Source organism: Bubalus kerabau, chromosome 13 (assembly GCF_029407905.1).
Source record: "Bubalus kerabau isolate K-KA32 ecotype Philippines breed swamp buffalo chromosome 13, PCC_UOA_SB_1v2, whole genome shotgun sequence".
Taxonomy (NCBI): domain Eukaryota; kingdom Metazoa; phylum Chordata; class Mammalia; order Artiodactyla; family Bovidae; genus Bubalus; species Bubalus kerabau.
In genome coordinates, this window is record NC_073636.1 from 80622577 (window position 1) to 80643575 (window position 20999).

The following is a 20999-nucleotide window of genomic DNA, read 5'->3' on the forward strand; positions in this document are numbered from 1 at the left end:
AATACTAAGTATATGTTACTATGATAAATGCAAACAGTTTGAATTCTCCAACCAAAGACAAAGAGATGCTATTACAGAAAGATATTAAACCACAGAGTGGGCAAAGATAAACTGAGCAAATATAATAAAATATAAAATAAGTCTTAGAATATTGTCACAAAATGAAGTATAATTTAAGGCCAAAAGCTTTTAAATGGAAAGATCAGACATAATGGATAAATTGTAAAATTGACAAAGAACACATCACAGCCACAAAATTATATGCATCAAACATGTGACAAAATAGATTAAAACACAGTAATACAAGAAAAGCTTGATAAAAAAACATGATAGTGAAAGGTTTAAAAATACTTATTTCAAAGTTTACCAAATAGACAAAGACGAAGAGGGATTCAGAAAATCTGAATAACAAAATCAACATGCTTAATTCATAGATCTCCATCATACATTTACAAAAATTGGTCATGTGCATGGCCATAAAGAAAACTAATGATTACCCAAAGCACGTATTCTACAGGTCATATTCTCAGATCAAAACATTAATATCAAAACCCAAAATGTAGTTGCACAAATTGTACTTACTTAAAAAAATAAGAAATAAACCTCTTGGGTTTTATCCCCCTGACCCACCAAACCAACCAACCAACCAACCCTGAAACTGGAATAACAAAGAATCTAGAAATTTTTGAAAAGACACTTCATATAAAAATCTGTAGAGATATGGATGTCAAGAAAATTTCTGAGAGACTTGGAAATAGGCAAAAAAGATTACTGGCTGGTCCTGAGAGATCCCAGGCCTGGGATTCCCTAATTCTATAGGGGTCAACGCCTGTCAGTGTTTTTGAGATATTTTACAACTTTGTGAGTTACAGAAACATACGATAATGCAAAAAACATGTAAGAATGCAAACAGACTTTGTGGGTGGAATGCAGCTGGTGGTTGCCCTGTAGACACTGACCAATTTTGCATCTGTGAACTCACTTCAGTATTTCTGATTGCCTGTTTAAGTGTTCATTCACTGAATTCTCCTTGGAACCTGTTGTAACATCTTACTGATTCCTTCATTACTTAATGAATTAAATAAAATTGCTCATGTCTGTTCACTTTATATTTGTATGACAGTCATGATTTTAAAAGTTCGAAAAAAATGATCTTTAAGTCATACTGGAAAATATATAGGTTTAAATACTTTTACTATTAAAGGCTGAAAATAAGGCTGAACTTAATATAGGAAATTAGACTAATAAAATAAACTGAAAGAAAAACAGGGGAAAGAATTAATAAAGGCAATACTGAAATAAAGATAAATGCTGAAGTTAATAAAATGGAGGAGTAGAGAAAGAATAAATAAAAGCAAAAGTTTTACTTTTACATAAACAACAAGATAAACTCTTGGCAAACTACCTAAGGAGAAAACTGAAAATACCAAAAACAAACAAAATAAAACAAAACAGAACCCAAAAAACCCAAACCCAACAACAAAAACAAAACAAAACCAAAAGTCAAACAAAAAACCCCAAAGACCTTTCACCAAACCCCACAAACAAACAAACAAACAAAAAAGGTAATCAGAAAGCTGTGAGACCAAAAAAATACCGAAGATTCTAAATAATTTTAAGAGACTAAACTAAGTGGAATTACATACTACAGATTTGAAAATTTAGAGTGAAATGAATTTTTTTTTCCTTTTGCAAAGTCTGTAGTACCAAAATATATATCAGGTTGAGATATTAAATCCAAATAGAACATTAACTACAGAAAAAAATTGGAAAGTTTCATAGGAATGTATAATGAAAAAGGGTATCCATGTGACAGACATGGGGTTCATGTCGTGGGTGCCCAAGAACCCAAGGAAAAAAATGAGAGCATGTGAGTTTAAAGTTCATAGGTAAGAAAAATGCAAATAATCACAAGCCTATGTGGAGGCATCAGGCAGATGCAGATCAAAGCACAAGCTCGGGGAATGCAGAGTCCTGATTGCCATTTTCACATGTCAGATCGACTAAACCTCAAAAGATCAGTAACACCCGAGGTTGGTGATGGCTGGGGCTCATATCCCAGTGAGACTATCATTTTGAAAAAGTCATCTGAGTCTATGCAAGTGCAAACTACAGAAACTCACTGACACTCACTCTGAGAAATCTAACCTACAGAAAGAAAATAAAGCATAAACGAACACGAGGGATTATGCAAGGCATTTACTATGGCAGTTTGTGATGGGAGACAAACCCCCAAACAACCCAAATATCCACGAATGTGGAGGTGGGTGTTTACAACATGGTAATTCACACTCTATCTTTTGCTTAAAAACAGTTAGGCGTTGCTGTCCTGACACACGGTACTGTTAGTAAGTGGGACAGTAAGAGCCAGGTAGAAGGAAATGTACACAGTGTGACACTATAAAAATAAAGAACGACCTTTACTGGGGCTCAGACAGTAAAGAATCTGGAGATCTGGGTTTGATTCCCGGGTGGGGAAGATCCCCTGGAGTAGGGAATGGCAACCCCCTTCAGTATTCTTGCCTGGAGAATCCCATGGACAGAGGAGCCTGGTGGGCTACAGTCCATGGGGTCACACAGAGTCAGACATGACTGAACGCCTAACACTTTCATTTTTCACAGCAGAGAGAAATGTAGATAGTGCCATACTACAAAAATAAGGACAAACCTCTCCTAGTTAGAGAACTCACTTACCTTGGGTGGGGTAAGAACAGGCTGGAGGTTATGGTCTTGGTTTTTGTTCAGCTCTATATGCAGTTTGTCATGAAGAACAAGTTTTCCTGTTGTAGTTTGTTAAAAAAATCCAAATATGCACGTGTGTGTATATGCATGTATGTGTATGTGCCTTAGTAAATGGAGAGTCGCGGCTCTGTGGAGATATAATGGTATAAAGACAAGTACAGTATATAAAGAGAAACCAGTGTGCTCAATTCAACCCCAGCTCTGCAACCGGAGCAGGAAACACGCACAAGCACAGAAAATAGAGAAGAGAAGAAAGTACAGCAAAATGGTCACAATTTTTACATTGGGTAGTAAAAATTGTGTCTTTGAATTTTTCTTAATATATATGCAAATGGTCCCCAATTTATACGATGGCTCAACTTACAATTTTTTAACTTTTCGATGGTACAAAAGCAATATGCATTCAATGGAACCGTACTTTGAATTTCGCTCTTTTCCTGGCTAGCACTCTGCAGTCTGACCATCTCTCCCGAGGCTGGGCAGTGGCAGTGAATCAGCCATGGGATCCCCAAGATGAACAGTGATACACCTACAGCCATTGTGTACCCCTACAACCCATGGCTGTCCGTTTCTGCAGTCAATACATTACATGAGATAGTCCATATCCTGCTACAAACAGGCTTTGTTGGGCCTTGTACTAGCCCAGCTGTCAGCTAATGTAAGTGTTCTGAGCATGTTTAAGGTGGTGAAGCTAAGCTATGTTTGGCAGATTAGCTGCATTAAATGAATTTTTGACTTAATGATATTTTCGACTTAGTAATATTTTCAGCTTAACGATGGCTTTATCAGGACATAACCCGTTTGTATGTTGGAGGAAGAGTTGTAACATGGTTCCCATGTTTTCTATCTTGACTATATAACGTTTATAAGCAGGAAAAATATCATTTAAGAGTTGAAACAAGGGGCACACAGGGAAAAAAGAACCATGTAGAACATAGGTTCGTGAGGGTTTCCCAGCTAGAATTTAGTGGCTGAATATTTTCTCAAAGAGCTGCAAGCAATAATCCTAAAGTGATGAAATAACTAAAATACTAAGAGTAAACTGCAAGTTGTTTTGATTTCTTATCAAACCACAGTTAATGATGCATTATTACCATTGCTGATATGAAAATAAATTCTGGCAAAGAAGATATATGAATTATCAAGCCTGTGTTCAAACAGAAGGGGTCAAAAATAGAAGACAAAACCCAGCTTGAACTCTGTGTGTCTTATGGAAAGCTGGCTTTCTAACAGGCAACCCTTAAGGTTTCTGGCATCTCCATTGTGCATAGTTTCTTAGTTTGTTATTACAAAAAAAGGGGGGATAATATCTTTATATAAAAGTGAGTTGATATGCATGAGAATTTGAATAAGTTCCTGTGCTGGGGAAATTAAAGTGTTGATGACTCTGGTAAAAATGTACCTAAAATGTTCTCTCACTTTAAATATGCTTCTCTCCCAAGTGTAACCTCCCCTCCTGACCAATCCTTGCTGATGCTCTGTGACAGCACGTTTCATTCTTGTAGGGTTTATTAAGAGCCCATCCTGAGTTGGAGATAATGCTAGAAGTTGGAAATCAGAGATGAAGACCCTAATTCAGGTCTTTCAAAGTGAACGTGTTATTTGCTCAGTTGTGTCCCACTCTGCGATCCCATCAACTATGTAGCCCTCGAGGCTCCTTTGTCTGAAATTCTTCAGGCAAGAATACTGGCGTGGGTAGCCCTTCCCGTCTCCAGGGGATCTTCCCGATCCAGGGATCGAACTCGGGTCTCCTGCATTGCAGGTGGATTCTTAACCATCTGAGCCTTTACCTTCCCTGAGACCCAGGGAAGCCTCCCGTCTTTGAAGTACGGAGACTTGAGACTACTCTCTGGCGCCACCTACTGATCACACAGAATTTCAATTCAAAACAGTAAAATTTGAATTTTCCTCTCTGTACAGCCCACACTTCGGAAAAACATAGATGCTTTTCCAATCTCGTTTGTCTGATCCCTGGGACTGCATGTATATTAATATCTAATGCAACAGTATCCTCGAAAATTGTCCTAAAGGCTAAGAGGAACTTGCATTATATTAGCATCTAAACAGAAATGTCAGGTTCGTCACTCTGAAGTTTTAAAATAAAAACGTTATTTGGGTCACTTTAGGCACCACACATATTTGACTGTGAAGAAGGTAAGACGCTTACATACTACTCATGAGAGAGGACTAAGAATCTTTGCTTCTTCAAGTTCTCTTTAATTATATAACACCCCCCCCCCAATAACCCAAATCATACGGTGACTCTAAAGATCATTAACATTTGTTATGTTTGAATCATGTATCAACTTATTAGGAAACCTTTCCTCTCCCTCCTTCATTTGCACTAAGCTGTTTTAGTCAAATATCCATGTAGCATTATGTAGAAAATGGTCCTTCATGCCAACAGATTTGTATCCATGAATTAAAACACGATTGATTACCCCAAACACTTGGGGGATTTCAGAATGGAAGCTTACGACAGGCTGAGAAGTACCATCTACTACACAAATTTAATGAGATGGAAAAATCCTTTATTAAAGTTGGGAAATCAAGTTGGAAGCAAACAGGTGTATTCACTACTCATTTCATTCCAACCCCTAAATGGGATCATGTTGGGATCACTGAAGACTCTACAGCAGTTACAATATGGTGATTCAGAGGTCTCAAAATCATCACAGCGTAAAAAAATTACAGTGAGCAGTATAAAATTGCAATTTATTTTGGGGGCGAGGTGTTTTTCACAACAGCCCTTGAAAACAGTAAAAGCAAACCTCTTACAGAATTCTCTGACTTCTTTTTTGTGTCACTCCCTTTCCCCCCCCTTTCTTTTGTTTTATAAGCTCTAGTCTGGGATGGAATCCGCGGGACAGAGCAGGGCTGGGTGGGCACCTCCTTGGATGATGGAGTAAGTCTGCTTGGGGAGCTCTTGCTGGGACGTGGAGAATATGGGCGGCGCCGTGGTGGCCACTGCGATGCTCTGGCCTCCGTCGCTGACCACGGTCACTTCAGCGGCCCCCTCCTGAATCAGGGCGTTCAGGCCTTCGAAGTCAGTGCACGTGATGCCCGAGCTGGTGATGAAAGTCTGGTTGCCAGAGCCTTCCTGGGGGCCGCCCGGGGTGGTGGGGATGAGGGTCTGGTGCAGAGTGGCGCCCTCCGTCTGGTCGTGGGTGGTCAGCAGGACAGCCTGCTGGGGCAGCGCCGCGGCCTCGCTGGGGCAGCCCGAGGGCGGAGGGGGCGCGATCAGGTTGACCTGGCGGAGGATCTGCAGCCGGCTGTTGCCCCGCAGCTCCTCGGGGTTCGGCGCCACCAAGGTGGGCTGCACGATGTTCACGGCGGCCGCCGCCGCCTGGACGATGGTGCTGGCCTGGGGCACTTGGTGGCCGACGATGATTTTGACCCTGCCCTCGCTGAACTGGGGCGCCGGGGTGGGCGGGAGGGGCACCTGGAGGTGCCCCACGGCCAGGGGCGCGGCGGGCGGCTTGCCGGCGTCCACCTGGAACTGCAGGACCGTCACGTCGGCGCCCTTGCCGTCGCCGTACTCACTGTGCTGCCGCTTGTGGCTGCGGAGCGAGTCCTCGCGCATGAACGAGGCGTCGCAGCGGTCGCAGTGGAAGGTCTTCTTGGCGTCCAGCTTGGCCGCCTGGCGGCCGCTCGACCTGCCCACATCTCTCCGCTCCGCCGCCTCGCTCTTGAGCGCGTCGCCGTGGAACTTCTTCACGTGCTTGGCCAGGTTGCTGGGCTGCTTGGTGTCGAAGCTGCAGTGGCCGCACTTGAAGGGCCGGTCGGGGCAGTGCACGCGGCTGTGCACGCGCAGGGCGGCCTTGCTGGGGCACGAGTAGCTGCACTCGGGGCACTTCTCGGGGTGCTCGGCCTGGTGCAGCCGGCTGTGCTTGCGGAGCGTGGCCTTGCTGTCCCCCAGGAAGTCGCAGTGCGGACACTTGAAGCTGTTCCCGCTGTGCTTGATGCGGATGTGTGACTTGAGGTTCCCCTTCATGGTGCAGCGGACACTGCAGAACTCGCACTTGAAAGGCTTCTCCCCCGAGTGCACGCGCATGTGCCTTTTCAAGTCCGAGCTGATTTTGAACTTGGCGCTACAGAGCCAGCACTGGAAGGGGGCGTCCCCTGTCAACACAAGGTGAGTTTCGATAAGAACAGGCAGGCAACAACCACAGCGGATCCCCCCGAAGCACACACCAGAAACCCGCGTAAACCGAGGCGGGCGGGTGGAGACCTTCTAACTGCAGCTCCTAGCAGCCCCTGGGAGGAAAAAAAAAAAAAGAGGGGTCCGGGACTTCTTTCCTTTCCCCAAACTTTCCCACCACTGCCATCATAATACTTGGAAGGAAAATGGAGACTGAAATCAAGCTGCTTAATCGTGCCCCGTAAAATAAGATTTGTGAATACGCTCAGTGTATCCTTTAAAACAATCAGGCTAGCTCTTCCTACGGTTAATGTGCTCGCTCTGCTACGGAACCGTTCACAGTTGTATAATTTTGCATAATCCGTTGATTCTGATTGAGTTACGTGTTGTAACAGATTCAAGGGTACATTTTCAAATCAGTCAGTTCCGTGCTCACTCATCAGAATATCCTTTTTACAGTGATTGAGACGCCCCGCTTATACTTCATGTAGATTTTTATCATTAAAGATGTGTTTATTGCGTGCAACTTATTTATCCCACATCGCCAGCTGCGTTCTTTACTCTTGGAGTTACAAAATCCAGCTGCTTGATTTTTTTTTTTTTTTAAGATTCATGTTCAGTGAAAGATGAACAGGAAAAGCGCAACTGCAAACATCTGAAAGGACACGGATATTCCAAATTTATTTCCTCAGTGAATGCCAAGTCCCAATCGTCTGATAACTGAAGCAAATTGGTGAGCCCACCCATTGCAATGCTGTTTGAGCAAGAGAAACAGCAGCTAAGAGTCTTCGGTGGCTTCTGGGAAGGCAGGTGCCCTGCTGAGCATTCCACAAGAATGGTCTCATCTGAAGATCCCGACATTCCCATGAGGTGGGGACCACCGTCAATGATACTCTCAGCACTATTTATGAATGAGGAGACTGAGGCCTAGAGGGGCTGCATCGCTGGTTCACAGTCACTGGGTGCGCGGCAGAGCTCGGGTTCCAGCTGGTATTTTTAGGTGCTGGGTGATTATCTGTACATACGACCAAGGCTTTCTTACCATAAACTTAAAAGACTGGGATTGTGTTCCAGCTTTTTGGTACAAGACCTATAACATCGTCGTGAGATGCTCGATAAATGCAATTAACAATGGCGGGGAGCAGATTAAACAAGCTTTGAGAAAATGAAGTTGCTCCAAACCAAACAACACTTTGCATGACTGCAATGCCACTAAGGCCATTCACACAAAACTCTCGAACAAGGAATGTAAGGAATGCAGACTATGGGCCAAATCCGGCCCACGGTTCACTTCTGCAAATAAAGTTTTATTGTACCACAGTCGCGTCCGTCTGATGATGTGTTGTTGATGATTGCTTTCATGCCGCAACAGCAGAGGTGAGTAACTGTGACAGATGCTGTGTGGTCCGCAAAGCCTACAGTATTAACTATCTGGCTCTTGATGGAAAACTTTGCTGGGCTTCCCTGGTAGCTCGGTGGTAGAGAGTCCGCCTGCCAAGGCAGGAGATGCTGGTTCGATCCCTGGTCTGGGAGATGTCACATGCCTTGGAGCAAGTAGCCCTGTGTGCTGTGACTGCTGAGCCCTCACGCTGCAACTGCTGAGCCCTTGCGCCCTAGAGCCCGCGCTCCACATGGGAGACACCACTGCAGTGGGAGCCAGTGCACCCAGACTGTGGGGTGGCCCCCACTTACTGCACCGAGGGACGGCCCACATGCAGCAACAAAGGCCCGTCATAGCCATAAATAAATGTATAAAACCATTAAAACAAAAAAGAAAAAGTTTGCTGACTTCTGCCTTAGAATGTTGCTCATAACCTTGTTCATGCTATGGGGCCCCCTTTTGGCAGTGAAATCCGTGGACCCTTTCTCAGGACAACGTTTAAATGCACAAAGTGAAGTGAAGTCGCTCAGTCATGTCCGACTCTTTGCGACCACGTAGACTATGGCCTACCAGGCTCCTCTGTCCATGGGATTTTCCTGGCAATAGTACTGGAGTGGATTGCCATTTCCTTCTCCAGGGGATCTTCCCAACCCAGGGCTCGAACCTGGGTCTCCCACATTGTAGACAGACACTTTACTGTCTGAGCCACCAGGGAAGTCTGAAATGCACAAGGTAAACTAAAATAAAAATCAATAGGAAGACATGGGAAACTAATTGTACTGGAAGTTATCAAAAATTGAAAGAAAAAAATCTGTGATTTGGCAAAGTGTGTGCTTTATTGGAGCATGAAGTGACAAGCCCCAGTGGTGGGTCTAGGGACTACAATAATTTCTAAATAGAGAAGAAAGTAAACTATATTTCGATCTATCAAAAATACTTGCAATAAAAAGATCTGGGACTTCTATCGACAAGGTCACACATACTGTAATCAGAGTGGATGCCCATGTTCAGAACTGAAGGACACATCACATCCAGTAAGATCAGTGAGAATGAAGATGTAATTTTCTCCCTCATCCAAGTTCACAGACCTCCTAAATTCTACTCATGGACCTCGGGGTGGAGGTGTCTGTGACTTCAGAGGAAGAGCTGTTGGTCCAGAATGTTCTACTAGGCATTCCAATTACATCATTGCCCCAACTAGTGACCATCTGTTTGCCGTTTTTTTTTTTTTCCAAAGCAACCAGCAAAGGTCAAACCTGGAAAAACCAGGTAACCAAATCTCATAGCTGAGTTGCAGAGCTTGACAGCACTTTCTGACATGAAAGCCGAGGCTTTAAATCTCTTCATCATCTTTTTCCTTTTTAAAAAAATTTTTATATTTTCTTCTTTTTCCTTTTAAAGTGAAAGTGAAAGTCGCTCAGTCATGTCCGACTCTTTGCGACCCTGTGGACCAAAGCCTGCCAGGCTCCTCTGTTCATGGAATTCTCCAGGCAAGAATACTGGAGTGGGTAGCCATGCCCTCCTCCAGGGGATCTTCCTGACCCAGGGATAGAATCCAGTCTCCTGCATTGCAGGAGGATTCTTCACGAGCTGAGCTACCAGGGAAGTCCTTTTCCTTTTAACCGTAAATTAATTTCTTAAATGAGGCAGAAATATTAGTACCAGTCCCACAGGACCAGAAATTCTCAAAGCTAATGACTACATTCGTTCCTGCCCACTACCTGGTCCCCACAGTATCTGGTACCTGGTGGGACTCAATGAATGGTGCTCAATGGATAAGCAACTGATGTATTTAAGCTGACAGAGCTTTCTTGAGTTCAGGTTGCTGCTAAGACAAGGTAGTTGATCCAAGAGATGAAAAGCTAAAAACAAACTCCTATTAATCTTACAACTTATAAAAATTTACAAGTGCCACAGATTTATAAAAGGGAAACGAATGTTCCATGGAGACACTGCGTAAGTGGCATACAGTTAAATTTTTAGAAAATATACCTTTTCTAGACCCACTTAAATATGCTACTATAAATGGCAAGCTTTCCCTCCTAAGTTGACTCTGACCCACTTTGGTAAATGCATCCTTCAGTGCCCCTAACTCAGGTGGGAGAGACTTCTGAAGAAAATCAAATGGCCACCAGTCATGCCAACGTCTTAACTTGCTATAGTCTTAATGTCCCCAGAGGTCCCCACCTCCTAGCCCTCTCTGCAGCCACGGCCTCTTCCAGGTATGTGGTTATGCAGGCTCTCCCGGCAGGGGCAGGGTGACCTTCCATGACCCCCAGATGATAGCCTCAATCACGTCCCTGGGTTTGGCGGATGGTGTGCTAACTAGACTTGACGCAAGTAGCGCCTTGAACCAGGGCCGGTGAGTTAGGCTTTGCCCACATGCACCTCTGTCACCCACTGCCATGACAGGGTCAATCCTGTCCTTGCCCGCTGGTCCCAGAAGGAGGCAGAGCAGAGCTGGACTGCTGCAGCTAAGGCCACTGGACATCCAGCCCACAGCCCTCAGATTCTCAGATCTGTAAGTGAGCCCCGCGAAGACCAGCAGAGTTGACCAGGTGACACTCAGCTGATCCCCGAACATGCGCAGGGAAGGCACGCTGCTGCATCCACCGAGGTTTTCTGGGGCCTTTTGTTACACAGCATCACTGTGACATTAGACAGCTGAGACACATATCAGTGTCCAGAAGCACAGTGCTGCCTTAACAGGAAACTATGTAGCGCTGACCGTGGGCCTGGGCGGCGGGCAGAAGCAGGGAGTAGTGGCAATGGCCAGCACCGAACGGCGAACGTTTGGTAAAACTGCCGCCTGTTGTGACTCAGAAGATAGAAAGCGTACCCGCTGAAGTTTGGACTTCAGCAAAGAGATCAGTTCTAAGCAGAACAGTGAAAGTATCTTACAAGCTGTGTCTGATAAGGTCCCATAGGAAAGAGACAAACTCGAACAAGAACAGGCCATTTCAAGAGGGAATTTAGAGACAATATAGAAAGCCAAAGATGTGCTGGTCTGGATGAAACTTCTCTCCAACCAGCAAAAGATTTTCAAAGTAAGACAAAAGCCTGGGGACAAAGATCATATCCAAGGAGCTGATCTCTGAGGGAAGGACAAATGAGGAAAGAGGGGTGAAAGCCTAAGGGTCCTGGTTAAAATCTCCAGACAAATAAAGCTGGTGCCGGCCGAGTCCTCTCAGCTGGACAAGGATTCCCAAAAGTCTCACTGGTTTCAACCTCCAGAAGGCTACATGCCCAAAGTGTCTATAATTAGGTTTAGAAGAAAGGCAAGTCTCCAAGAGGAGTACGGGTGTGGCTTCTGGCACACGGATACACAGGAGATGCACAGCGTTTTTAAGGCAGCTCTACTAGCAACAGCGTCACCAGTCTAGAGTAAAATAAAATCCAGAAAGATCCCAAGTTTCTCTAGGATGGAAGCAGGTGGAGAAAGTTTCTCAAAAGTACGTTTCCACTCCTTTTCAGAAGTGGAGAAGGAAGGCCAGCACAGGATGCTGCAGGGGACAGAGCCCAAAGCCAGGCAGCTGGGCCAACGCTTATTCAAGAAACACTCCCTGTCCTCAGAGTGGGGGGACCTGGAAGCACCTTTCCCGAGAGAGTTCAGAAGTCTGTGGACCAGTGACTGCCAAGCGCCTCCCTTTCCTCCCCTTGGAATGGCAGGATTATTCTCAGTATTCTGACTGTGTTTCACTGTGATTTTTGGGAGTTTGGGGACAGACAACTTGTCTTTCTATTTCAAATTCAAAAGGCTCTAGGTCAAGAGAAGCCATATCTGTACCTGATGGAGATTATAGGATCCTGGTCTGTAAAGCTGATTCTATGATTAGATGTGACTTGTGGGGGTCTGGGGAGAGCAAGAATGCACCTGCATGTCAGAGAGAAGCGAATGATGGTGGAGTGAACTCTGGTTGGTGTGAAAACGGCCTTCGCCATGTAACCTTTGATGACCCTTCACTGTGGATGAGTTCAGCCCACCCCTTGATACCAGGTCCAATCAGGTAACTGACTTTAGCCAACGGGATGCAAGCAGAGGCTTGCAATGAGCTTACACATAGGGGCATGCTTGTTTTGTCTGCCATCGTCCTGAGAAGGACAAGCTTGGAGTAGCCCACTGGTCCCAGAAGGAAGCCATGAGATATGTGGACAGAGCCAGACTGACCCAGCCAAAGCAGGGGGACAGCTGGCAGATGCCCAGCCAAGGTCAGTGGACACCTGGCCTTTCCCACGTACATGATTAAGCCCGGCCAAGATCAATGGAATGTCTAGCCAACCGCCTGCTGACCTGAAGTATGTGAGCAGTGAGTGCTTTTACTAAAATAATATGCCACTGAGATTTTGTGGTGGTTGTTACACAGCATCAATGAATCAAAAGCTAACAGACACACACTTGCTAAAAGGAAAACGTACATAATTTGTTAAGTTACCTACTCTGCTGAGTTTTTCCATCAAGCTGTCCCATGATGAAGTGATGAGTATTCTTTAAAAAATCACTGAAATGTCTAACCACATGTTGTGCAAACATTTACTAAAAAGGCATTTTATATCTCTATTTCATTTAGAGCACCTTCTTGATTAAATACTAGTGGGTGAGTTACTAAAGAAATGCATAAAGCTGGAACTTGACTGTCCTCCCCTGTTGTACAGAGAAAGATGCTGCTGAGCAGATGACGAGCAAGATGGCACAGTGGGGGGTGAACTGGCGCGCCAGTTCCCTGCCCGAGGTCGTGACTCAGCGCCGGAAGGTGCCGGTGCCTGAGCGCCAGGCCGGTGGGCGCGCAGGGCGAGGGCCGCACGGGGGACTTACCCGTGTGGGAGCGCAGGTGCACGGTGAGCTGGCTGGAGTTGCGGCTGGCGTAGGGGCAGAGCTGGCACTTGAAGGGCCGCTCGTCCGAGTGGATGCGCAGGTGCTTGTTGAGGCTGCTGCTGTCCGCGGCCGCGTAGTCGCAGCTCTTGCACTTGTAGGGCTTCACGCCCGTGTGGCAGCGCGTGTGGGTCTTCAGCTTGTCCTTCCGGCTGAAGCACTTGCCGCAGACTTCACACTTGTGGGGCTTGTCGCCTTCAGACAAGCGCGTGCGGCAGCAGGGAGCAAATGAGAAAGGAAAAAGGCTTACTTCCCGCGGCCTTAAGAAAAGAGTAAGGCAGAGTCGCCCAAGAATGTTTTGAAACTCCCCCCCAAACTAGACGGATGGGTTTTAGTTGCCAATAGACAGCTGGTGGGGAGCTGCTGTACAGCGCAGGGAGCTCAGCTTGGTGCTGCGTGATGACCTAGAGGGTGGGTGGCGGGGAGGGAGGGAGGTTCAAGGGGGAGGGGATATGTATGTTATATATATATGCTTAAATATATATACACACATAGCTGATTCACTTTGTGGTACAGCAGAAACTAAAAGAAGATTGTAAAGCAATTATACTCCAATTAAAAAGTAAAACTAGATGGGGCTCCCCTAGTGGTTCAGCCGAGGAGACTCTGCACTCCCAATGCCAGGGGCCAGGGCTCAATCGTTGGTGAAGGAACTAGATCCCACAGGCCACAGCCAAGACCCATCGCAGTCAAACAAAGAAACGATAATAATGAAGAAAGCTAGATGGGTAGCTGGCAAAGAGCTGGCATCTTGGGAGACGGGGAACTGCTTCTATTTTATTAGGATTTTCTAATGTTTCTGACAGTGAATATGAATTCCTTATCAATTAAAAATAGCTCAAATTTTAAAGTGCAGCTAAGTAAAAAGGAGAAACATTGTCTTTTATACCCACTTGTTCTTTTTTCTTTTTCATAACAGACACAGCCTAAAACTCAAGTCTCTGAGATCATGGCTGACCAGCCTAAGAATACATTTCTCAGCCTCACTTGCAGCCAGGGGTGATTCTGCGATAAAGTCATCATCAATCAAACGGCAGAGAAGGTAAACGTGTTCCTTTCCTAAAGGGAAATTTCTTGACTTTTACTTTTTCTCTTCCTACCTGTCTTGCCAGTGGTTACCAAGACGTGGAAGTGAACAAACACGTGAGGCCATCACGGCTGCGGACGGTGGATATGTGCCCAACGCACTGACACTAGAGGGAACTTCAGCCCTCAGACGACCTCCCAGAACACGCTGCCTATCTGCCTAGACCACCTGCTGATCTCTGGACAGTTATGCGAGATGGACACAGACCCCTACCGTGTGTGAGCTGGCATCTGAGCTTCTCTGTTACAGCAGCTTAATCTGTATTCACTAACACACTTGTCATCTTGCCACCCTTGAAAGTGAAGTGAAAGTGAAAGTCGCTCAGTTGTGTTCTACTCTGCGACCTCATGGACTATACTATACAGTCCATGGAATTCTCCAGGCCAGAATACTGGAGTGGGTAGCCTTTCCCTTCTCCAGGGGATCTTCCTAACCCAGGGGTTGAATCCAGGTCTCCCGCATTGCAGGTGGATTCTTTACCAGCTGAGCCAAGGGAAGCCCAGGAATACTGGAGTCGGTAGCCTATGCCTTCTCCAGAGGATCTTCCTGACCCAGGAATTGAACTGGGGTTTCCTGCATTGCAGGCGGATTCTTTATCAACTGAGCTATCAGGGAAGCCCTGCCACCCTTGAACACCTGCCAATTTTTTGATGTATATTTTTCTGATGACTTTTGTATGTGTGTGTGTACATTTGGGGGTACAAAAGCCTTCCTGGCCAATATAAATTTAAACACTTATTTTTGAATGGTACTGTGTCTCTCAATGATTTTACTTAACCCTCTCAACTTAGATTAGAATCCAGGATGGCCTTGCCTTCTTAGCCAAATGCAACACTGTCTCCCTATTATTGACTACTTTCTTATACTTGAAATAATTTCAATCATGTTCATATCATTAAATATCTAGAACATAATTGTTAGGGGTGAAGTATTTCACTGTATGGATGTACTGTAAATTAATGGACCAATTTCCTACTTGGCCATTGAAAGAATGAAGTGGATACACACGCATATGGCTGTGGAAAGACCTCCAGCGTTAAGGGAGAAACAGCAAGCCGCAGTGATAGTGTCTACGATATTAACTTCATAAGAAATGGAGAAAGTACACTTTGTGTCTGTTAAAGCCCAGTATGGGCTTCCCTGGTGGCTCAGATAATAAAGAATCTGCCTGCAATCTGGGAGACCTGGGTTCGATCCCTGGGTCAGGAAGATCCCCTGGAGGAGGGCATGGCAGCCCACTCCAGTGTTCTTGCCTGGAGAATCCCATGGACAGAGGAGCCTGGTGGGCTGCAGTCCATGGGGATGCAAAGAGTCGAACACGACTGAGCGACTAAGCACAGCAAGCCCAGTATAGGCGTGCCAAAATCCAAGAATGAGACACGCTGGACTATAAAGGCTGATGACTTTTGGGCGTGTATCGGATACGAAGGAGGCAGGCAGTGAGTCAGGATTTCACTTTTTACATACCAAACGCATATTTTTACCAAATCCTAAATAGCTAAGTGCTAAAGTCAATTGTCAGTCAAAGGTCATCATTATCTTCATAGAATAAACCTCTGGGATTTAAGAATACATCTACAGAAGTGTACTAAAGATTATAATTTTATTATTAAAAATGTTCATAGTCAGAAAATCCAGCAACCATCACTTCTCGTTACCACCAGCTGCTACAGCTGTGGGTGCCATGCTGCGTACTCCGATGCGGGACAGCGGTGGAGCCGGGCGGGTGGTTTTTGGCCAGCTCTGCTGGCAGAGTCCTGCTCCCGTTGGTCCTGGCCACACCCTCTTCTAAGGCAAGGGCGTTCTGTCAGAGCCCCGACTTGAACATGTTAATGGAGACGCTGCAGTTATACAGAAACTACCTTACAAGCCCAAGCCTTACAAGCCTCCCTGGACCGGGAGGAGAGGACGCTTCCTGAGGATCTGCAGCAGTGAACTTCAGGCCACTGTCCTCACTTATACTTTATAATATTTCCCTAATTTTCATAAGTCATGATAGCACTTTACTCTTGCAGTGATGGATATGCTATATGTGACTGATGGAACTTCAACATAGGAAACCCACCAGGAGAGAGTATTGCTTGGTACATTGAGAATGCTTACCAATACCTGAAACATAATAATTTCAGAGTCTGAGAACTCGATGAAATTCAAATGACAAGATGCTGTGAGACTGATTAGACCTGTGGCCAAGGAATATCTGAGATAACTGCTGGATATTTTATCTTCTTCATTTTACCTTATAGATACTTTATCTGAGGCTAAGTAGCAGATTTTGGGCAATTAGTGATGCCCAAGACAAATTTCAGTGTCCCTCCCTTATATACATGGATACTCATTGAATTTATATATGACTGTATCATTTGACTTATAAGCATCTAATACTTTGTTAAAGATAGCCTAAAAGCAGTTCCTTCTCCATGTGTAAAGTCTGGGAGACACAAAAATGATACATTAAAGAAAATTAAATCACCAGAAATCATCCTGGTTTTCTTTTTCCATGCATCAGTCTTTTTTTCTCCCTTGAAAATAGTTTTTGTCAAATTTCCCCTTGGAAACTGCAAAAATAACACACTCAGGTATCCATCCAATGACGCAGTGTAAAGATACCTAAGTGAAAAGTTACTATTCTCCCCCTACTTGCTCTGTTTATCAGTAATTACACACACACCATATACACATATGCTTACAAGATATTCTCCTCCAGATGAGAAGAGCAGATACATTTAAATTGTACTTAATTCTGGCAGGTCAATTTTCAAAATGCCCATACCTGTTCACATTTCCACTCCTAAGTTTGCTCATATCGATTCCAGCACTGAGCTTTCTTGCTCTAAACATTTTCTGCCAAAATCATGTGTAGAAACAGCGTCTTGTTTTTATTTCATTTGTGTTGTATTCCCGTGATGACCAGTGAGGTCTGTGTCATATCATGTGTTTGACTTGTCTGGACCCCCAGCTCCCAGCAGAGGAGGGATGTGTGTGACCACTTACCAGTATGGATTTTTAAATGACGCTCCATGTCCTTCATACCATAGGCAGTCTTGAACTGGCAACCTTAAAAAGGAAAGGAAAGATCAATGACAGAGGGAAACAGTTACTTTAGAACGGAGACACAGCGAAGCAACTTCCTTAACCAACGGACGAACATTAATACCAGGTAACAGGATCAACAGCGTCCATGTGAATCCTGATACCAGGCATCAGGAAGCACATAACACTGCTTCTGTGTGTCCTACTCAAACTGCTGCACCTAAGTCTAATCAGACAAACCCAAAGTGATGAACATTTTATGCGATAACTGGCCTGTTACTTTGCAAAACTATCAAGTTCATGAAAGACAAAAGCTTAGATTAAAGGAAACTAAAGACCCATGTCCAAGGAGTGGCGGCTGTATGGGCACAGGAGGGCCTAGAGGAGCTACTCCACGTTCAAGGTCAGGAGGGGTGGCGGTGAGGAGATACCCCTCGTCCAAGGTAAGAGAAACCCAAGTAAGACAGTAGGTGTTGCAAGAGGGCATTAGAGGGCAGACATACTGAAACCATACTCACAGAAAACTAGTCAATCTAATCACACTAGAACCACAGCTTTGTCTAACTCAATGAAACTAAGCCATGCCCATGGGGCCACCCAAGACGGGCGGGTCATGGTGGAGAGATCTGACAGAACGTGGTCCACTGGAGAAAGGAATGGCAAACCACTTCAGTATTCTTGCCTTGAGAACCCTATGAACAGTATGAAAAGGCAAAATGATAGGATACTGAAAGGGGAACTCCCCAGGTCGGTAGGCTCCCAATATGCTACTGGAGATGAGTGGAGAAAACTCCAGAAAGAATGAAGGGATGAAGCCAAAGCAAAAACAATACTCAGTTGAGGATGTGACTGGTGATAGAAGCAAGGTCCGATGCTGTAAAGAGCAATATTGCATAGCAACCTGGAATGTTAGGTCCATGAATCAAGGCAAATTGGAAGTGGTCAAACAGGAGATGGGAGGAGTGAACGTCAACATTCTAGGAATCAGCAAACTAAAATGGACTGGAATGGGTGAATTTAGCTCAGATGACCATTATATCTACTACTGTAGGCAGGAATCCCTTAGAAGAAATGGAGTAGCCATCATGGTCAACAGAAGAGTCCAAAATGCAGTACTTGGATGCAATCTCAAAAATGACAGAATGATCTCTGTTCGTTTTCAAGGCAAACCATTCAACATCACAGTAATCCAAGTCTATGCCCCAACCAGTAACACTGAAGAAGCTAAAGTTGAATGGTTCTATGAAGACCTACAAGACCTTCTGGAACTAACACCCCAAAAAGATGTCCTTTTCATTATAGGGGACTGGAATGCAAAAGCAGGAAGTCAAGAAACACCTGGAGTAACAGGCAAATTTGGCCTTGGAATACAGAATGAAGCAGGGCAAAGGCTAATAGTGTTTTGCCAAGAGAATGCACTGGTCATAGCAAACACCCTCTTCCAACAACACAAGAGAAGACTCTATACATGGACATCACCAGATGGTCAACACCGAAATCAGATTGATTATATTCTTTGCAGCCAAAGACGGAGAAGCTCTATACAGTCAGCAAAAACAAGACCGGGAGCTGACTGTGGCTCAGACCATGAACTCCTTATTGCCAAATTCAGACTTAAATTGAAGAAAGTAGGGAAAACCACTAGACCATTGAGGTATGACCTAAATCAAATCCCTTATGATTATACAGTGGAAGTGAGAAATAGATTTAAGGGCCTAGATCTGATAGATAGAGTGCCTGATGAACTATGGAATGAGGTTCATGACATTGTACAGGAGACAGGGATCAAGACTATCCTCATGGAAAAGAAATGCAAAAAAGCAACATGGCTGTCTGGGGAGGCCTTACAAATAGCTGTGAAAAGAAGAGAAGTGAAAAGCAAAGGAGAAAAGGAAAGATATAAACATCTGAATGCAGAGTTCCAAAGAATAGCAAGAAGAGATAAGAAAGCCTTCTTCAGCGATCAATGCAAAGAAATAGAGGAAAACAACAGAATGGGAAAGACTAGAGATCTCTTTAAGAAAATCAGAGATACCAAAGGAACATTTCATGCAAAGATGAGCTCGATAAAGGACAGAAATGGTATGGACCTAACAGAAGCAGAAGATATTAAGAAGAGATGGCAAGAATACACAGAAGAACTGTACAAAAAAGATCTTCACGACCCAGATAATCAAGATGGTGTGATCACTGACCTAGAGCCAGACATCCTGGAATGTGAAGTCAAGTGGGCCTTAGAAAGTATCACTATGAACAAAGCTAGTGGAGGTAATGGAATTCCAGTTGAGCTATTCCAAATCCTGAAAGATGATGCTGTGAAAGTGCTGCACTCAATATGCCAGCATATTTGGAAAACTCAGCAGTGGCCACAGGACTGGAAAAGGTCAGTTTTCATTCCAATCCCAAAGAATGCTCAAACTACCGCACAATTGCACTCATCTCACATGCTAGTAAAGTAATGCTCAAAATTCTCCAAGCCAGGCTTCAGCAATACGTGAACCATGAACTTCCAGATGTTCAAGCTGGTTTTAGAAAAGGCAGAGGAACCAGAGTTCAAATTGCCAACATCCGCTGGATCATCGAAAAGGCAAGAGAGTTCTAGAAAAACATCTATTTCTGCTTTACTGACTATGCCAAAGCCTTTGACTGTATGGATCACAATAAACTGTAGAAAATTCTGAAAGAGATGGGAATACCAGACCACCTGACCTGCCTCTTGAGAAACCTATATGCAGGTCAGGAAGCAACAGTTAGAACTGGACATGGAACAACAGACTGGTTCCAAATAGGAAGAGGGGTATGTCAAGGCTGTATATTATCACCCTGCTTATTTAACTTATATGCAGCATGAGAAATGCTGGACTGGAAGAAACACAAGCTGGAATCAAGATTGCCGGGAGAAATATAAATAACCTCAGATGACACCACCCTTATGGCAGAAAGTGAAGAGGAACTAAAAAGCCTCTTGATGAAAGTGAAAGAGGAGAGTGAAAAAGTTGGCTTAAAGCTCAACATTCAGAAAACGATCATGGCATCTGGTCCCATCACTTCATGGGAAATAGATGGGGAAACAGTGTCAGACTTTATTTTTCTGAGCTCCAAAATCACTGCAGATGGTGATTGCAGCCATGAAATTAAAAGACGCTTACTCCTTGGAAGGAAAGTTATGACCAACCTAGAGAGCATATTGAAAAGCAGAGACATTACTTTGCCAACCAAGGTCCGTCTAGTCAAGGCTATATTTTTTCCAGTGGTCATGTATGGATGTGAGAGTTGGACTGTGAAGAAAGCTGAGCGCCAAAGAATTGATGCTTTTGAACTGTGGTGTTGGAGAAGACTCTTGAGAGTCCCTTGGACTGCAAGGAGATCCAACCAGTCCATTCTAAAGGAGATCAGGCCTGGATGTTATTTGGAAGGAATGATGCTGAAGCTGAAACTCCAGTACTTCGGCCACCTCATGCAAAGAGGTGACTCATTGGAAAAGACTCTGATGCTGGGAGAGATTGGGGGCAGGAGGAGAAGGGGACAACAGAGGACGAGATGGCTGGATGGCATCACCAACTCGATGGATGTGAGTTTGAGTGAACTCCGGGAGTTGGTGATGGACAGGGAGGCCTGGCATGCTGTGATTCATGGGGTCGAGAAGAGTCGGACACGACTGTGGGACTGAACTGAGCTGAACTGAAAGACACATGAACGCTAAATGCCATGTGTGATCACAAATTGGATCCTGGACTAAGGGAAA

The 20999-nt window shown here is 44.7% G+C and overlaps 1 protein-coding gene across 3 annotated transcripts in view; it reads right to left on the reverse strand.

Moving 5' to 3' along the window:
• Positions 1-20999, reverse strand: part of ZFP64 (ZFP64 zinc finger protein) — an 80098-nt gene that overhangs the window by 41470 nt on the left and 17629 nt on the right. For 2 of the 3 annotated variants that reach the window (XM_055545335.1, XM_055545334.1), the window contains exons 4-6: positions 17216-17278; positions 13078-13329; positions 152-6864 (exon numbers count right to left, since the gene is read on the reverse strand). In XM_055545335.1, the coding sequence (XP_055401310.1) occupies positions 5585-6864; positions 13078-13329; positions 17216-17278 (1595 nt within the window). In that variant the 3' untranslated portion in view covers positions 152-5584. Of the gene's footprint in view, positions 1-151; positions 6865-13077; positions 13330-17215; positions 17279-20999 lie in introns of those variants that run through there. The other variant, XM_055545337.1, reaches the window with a different exon arrangement.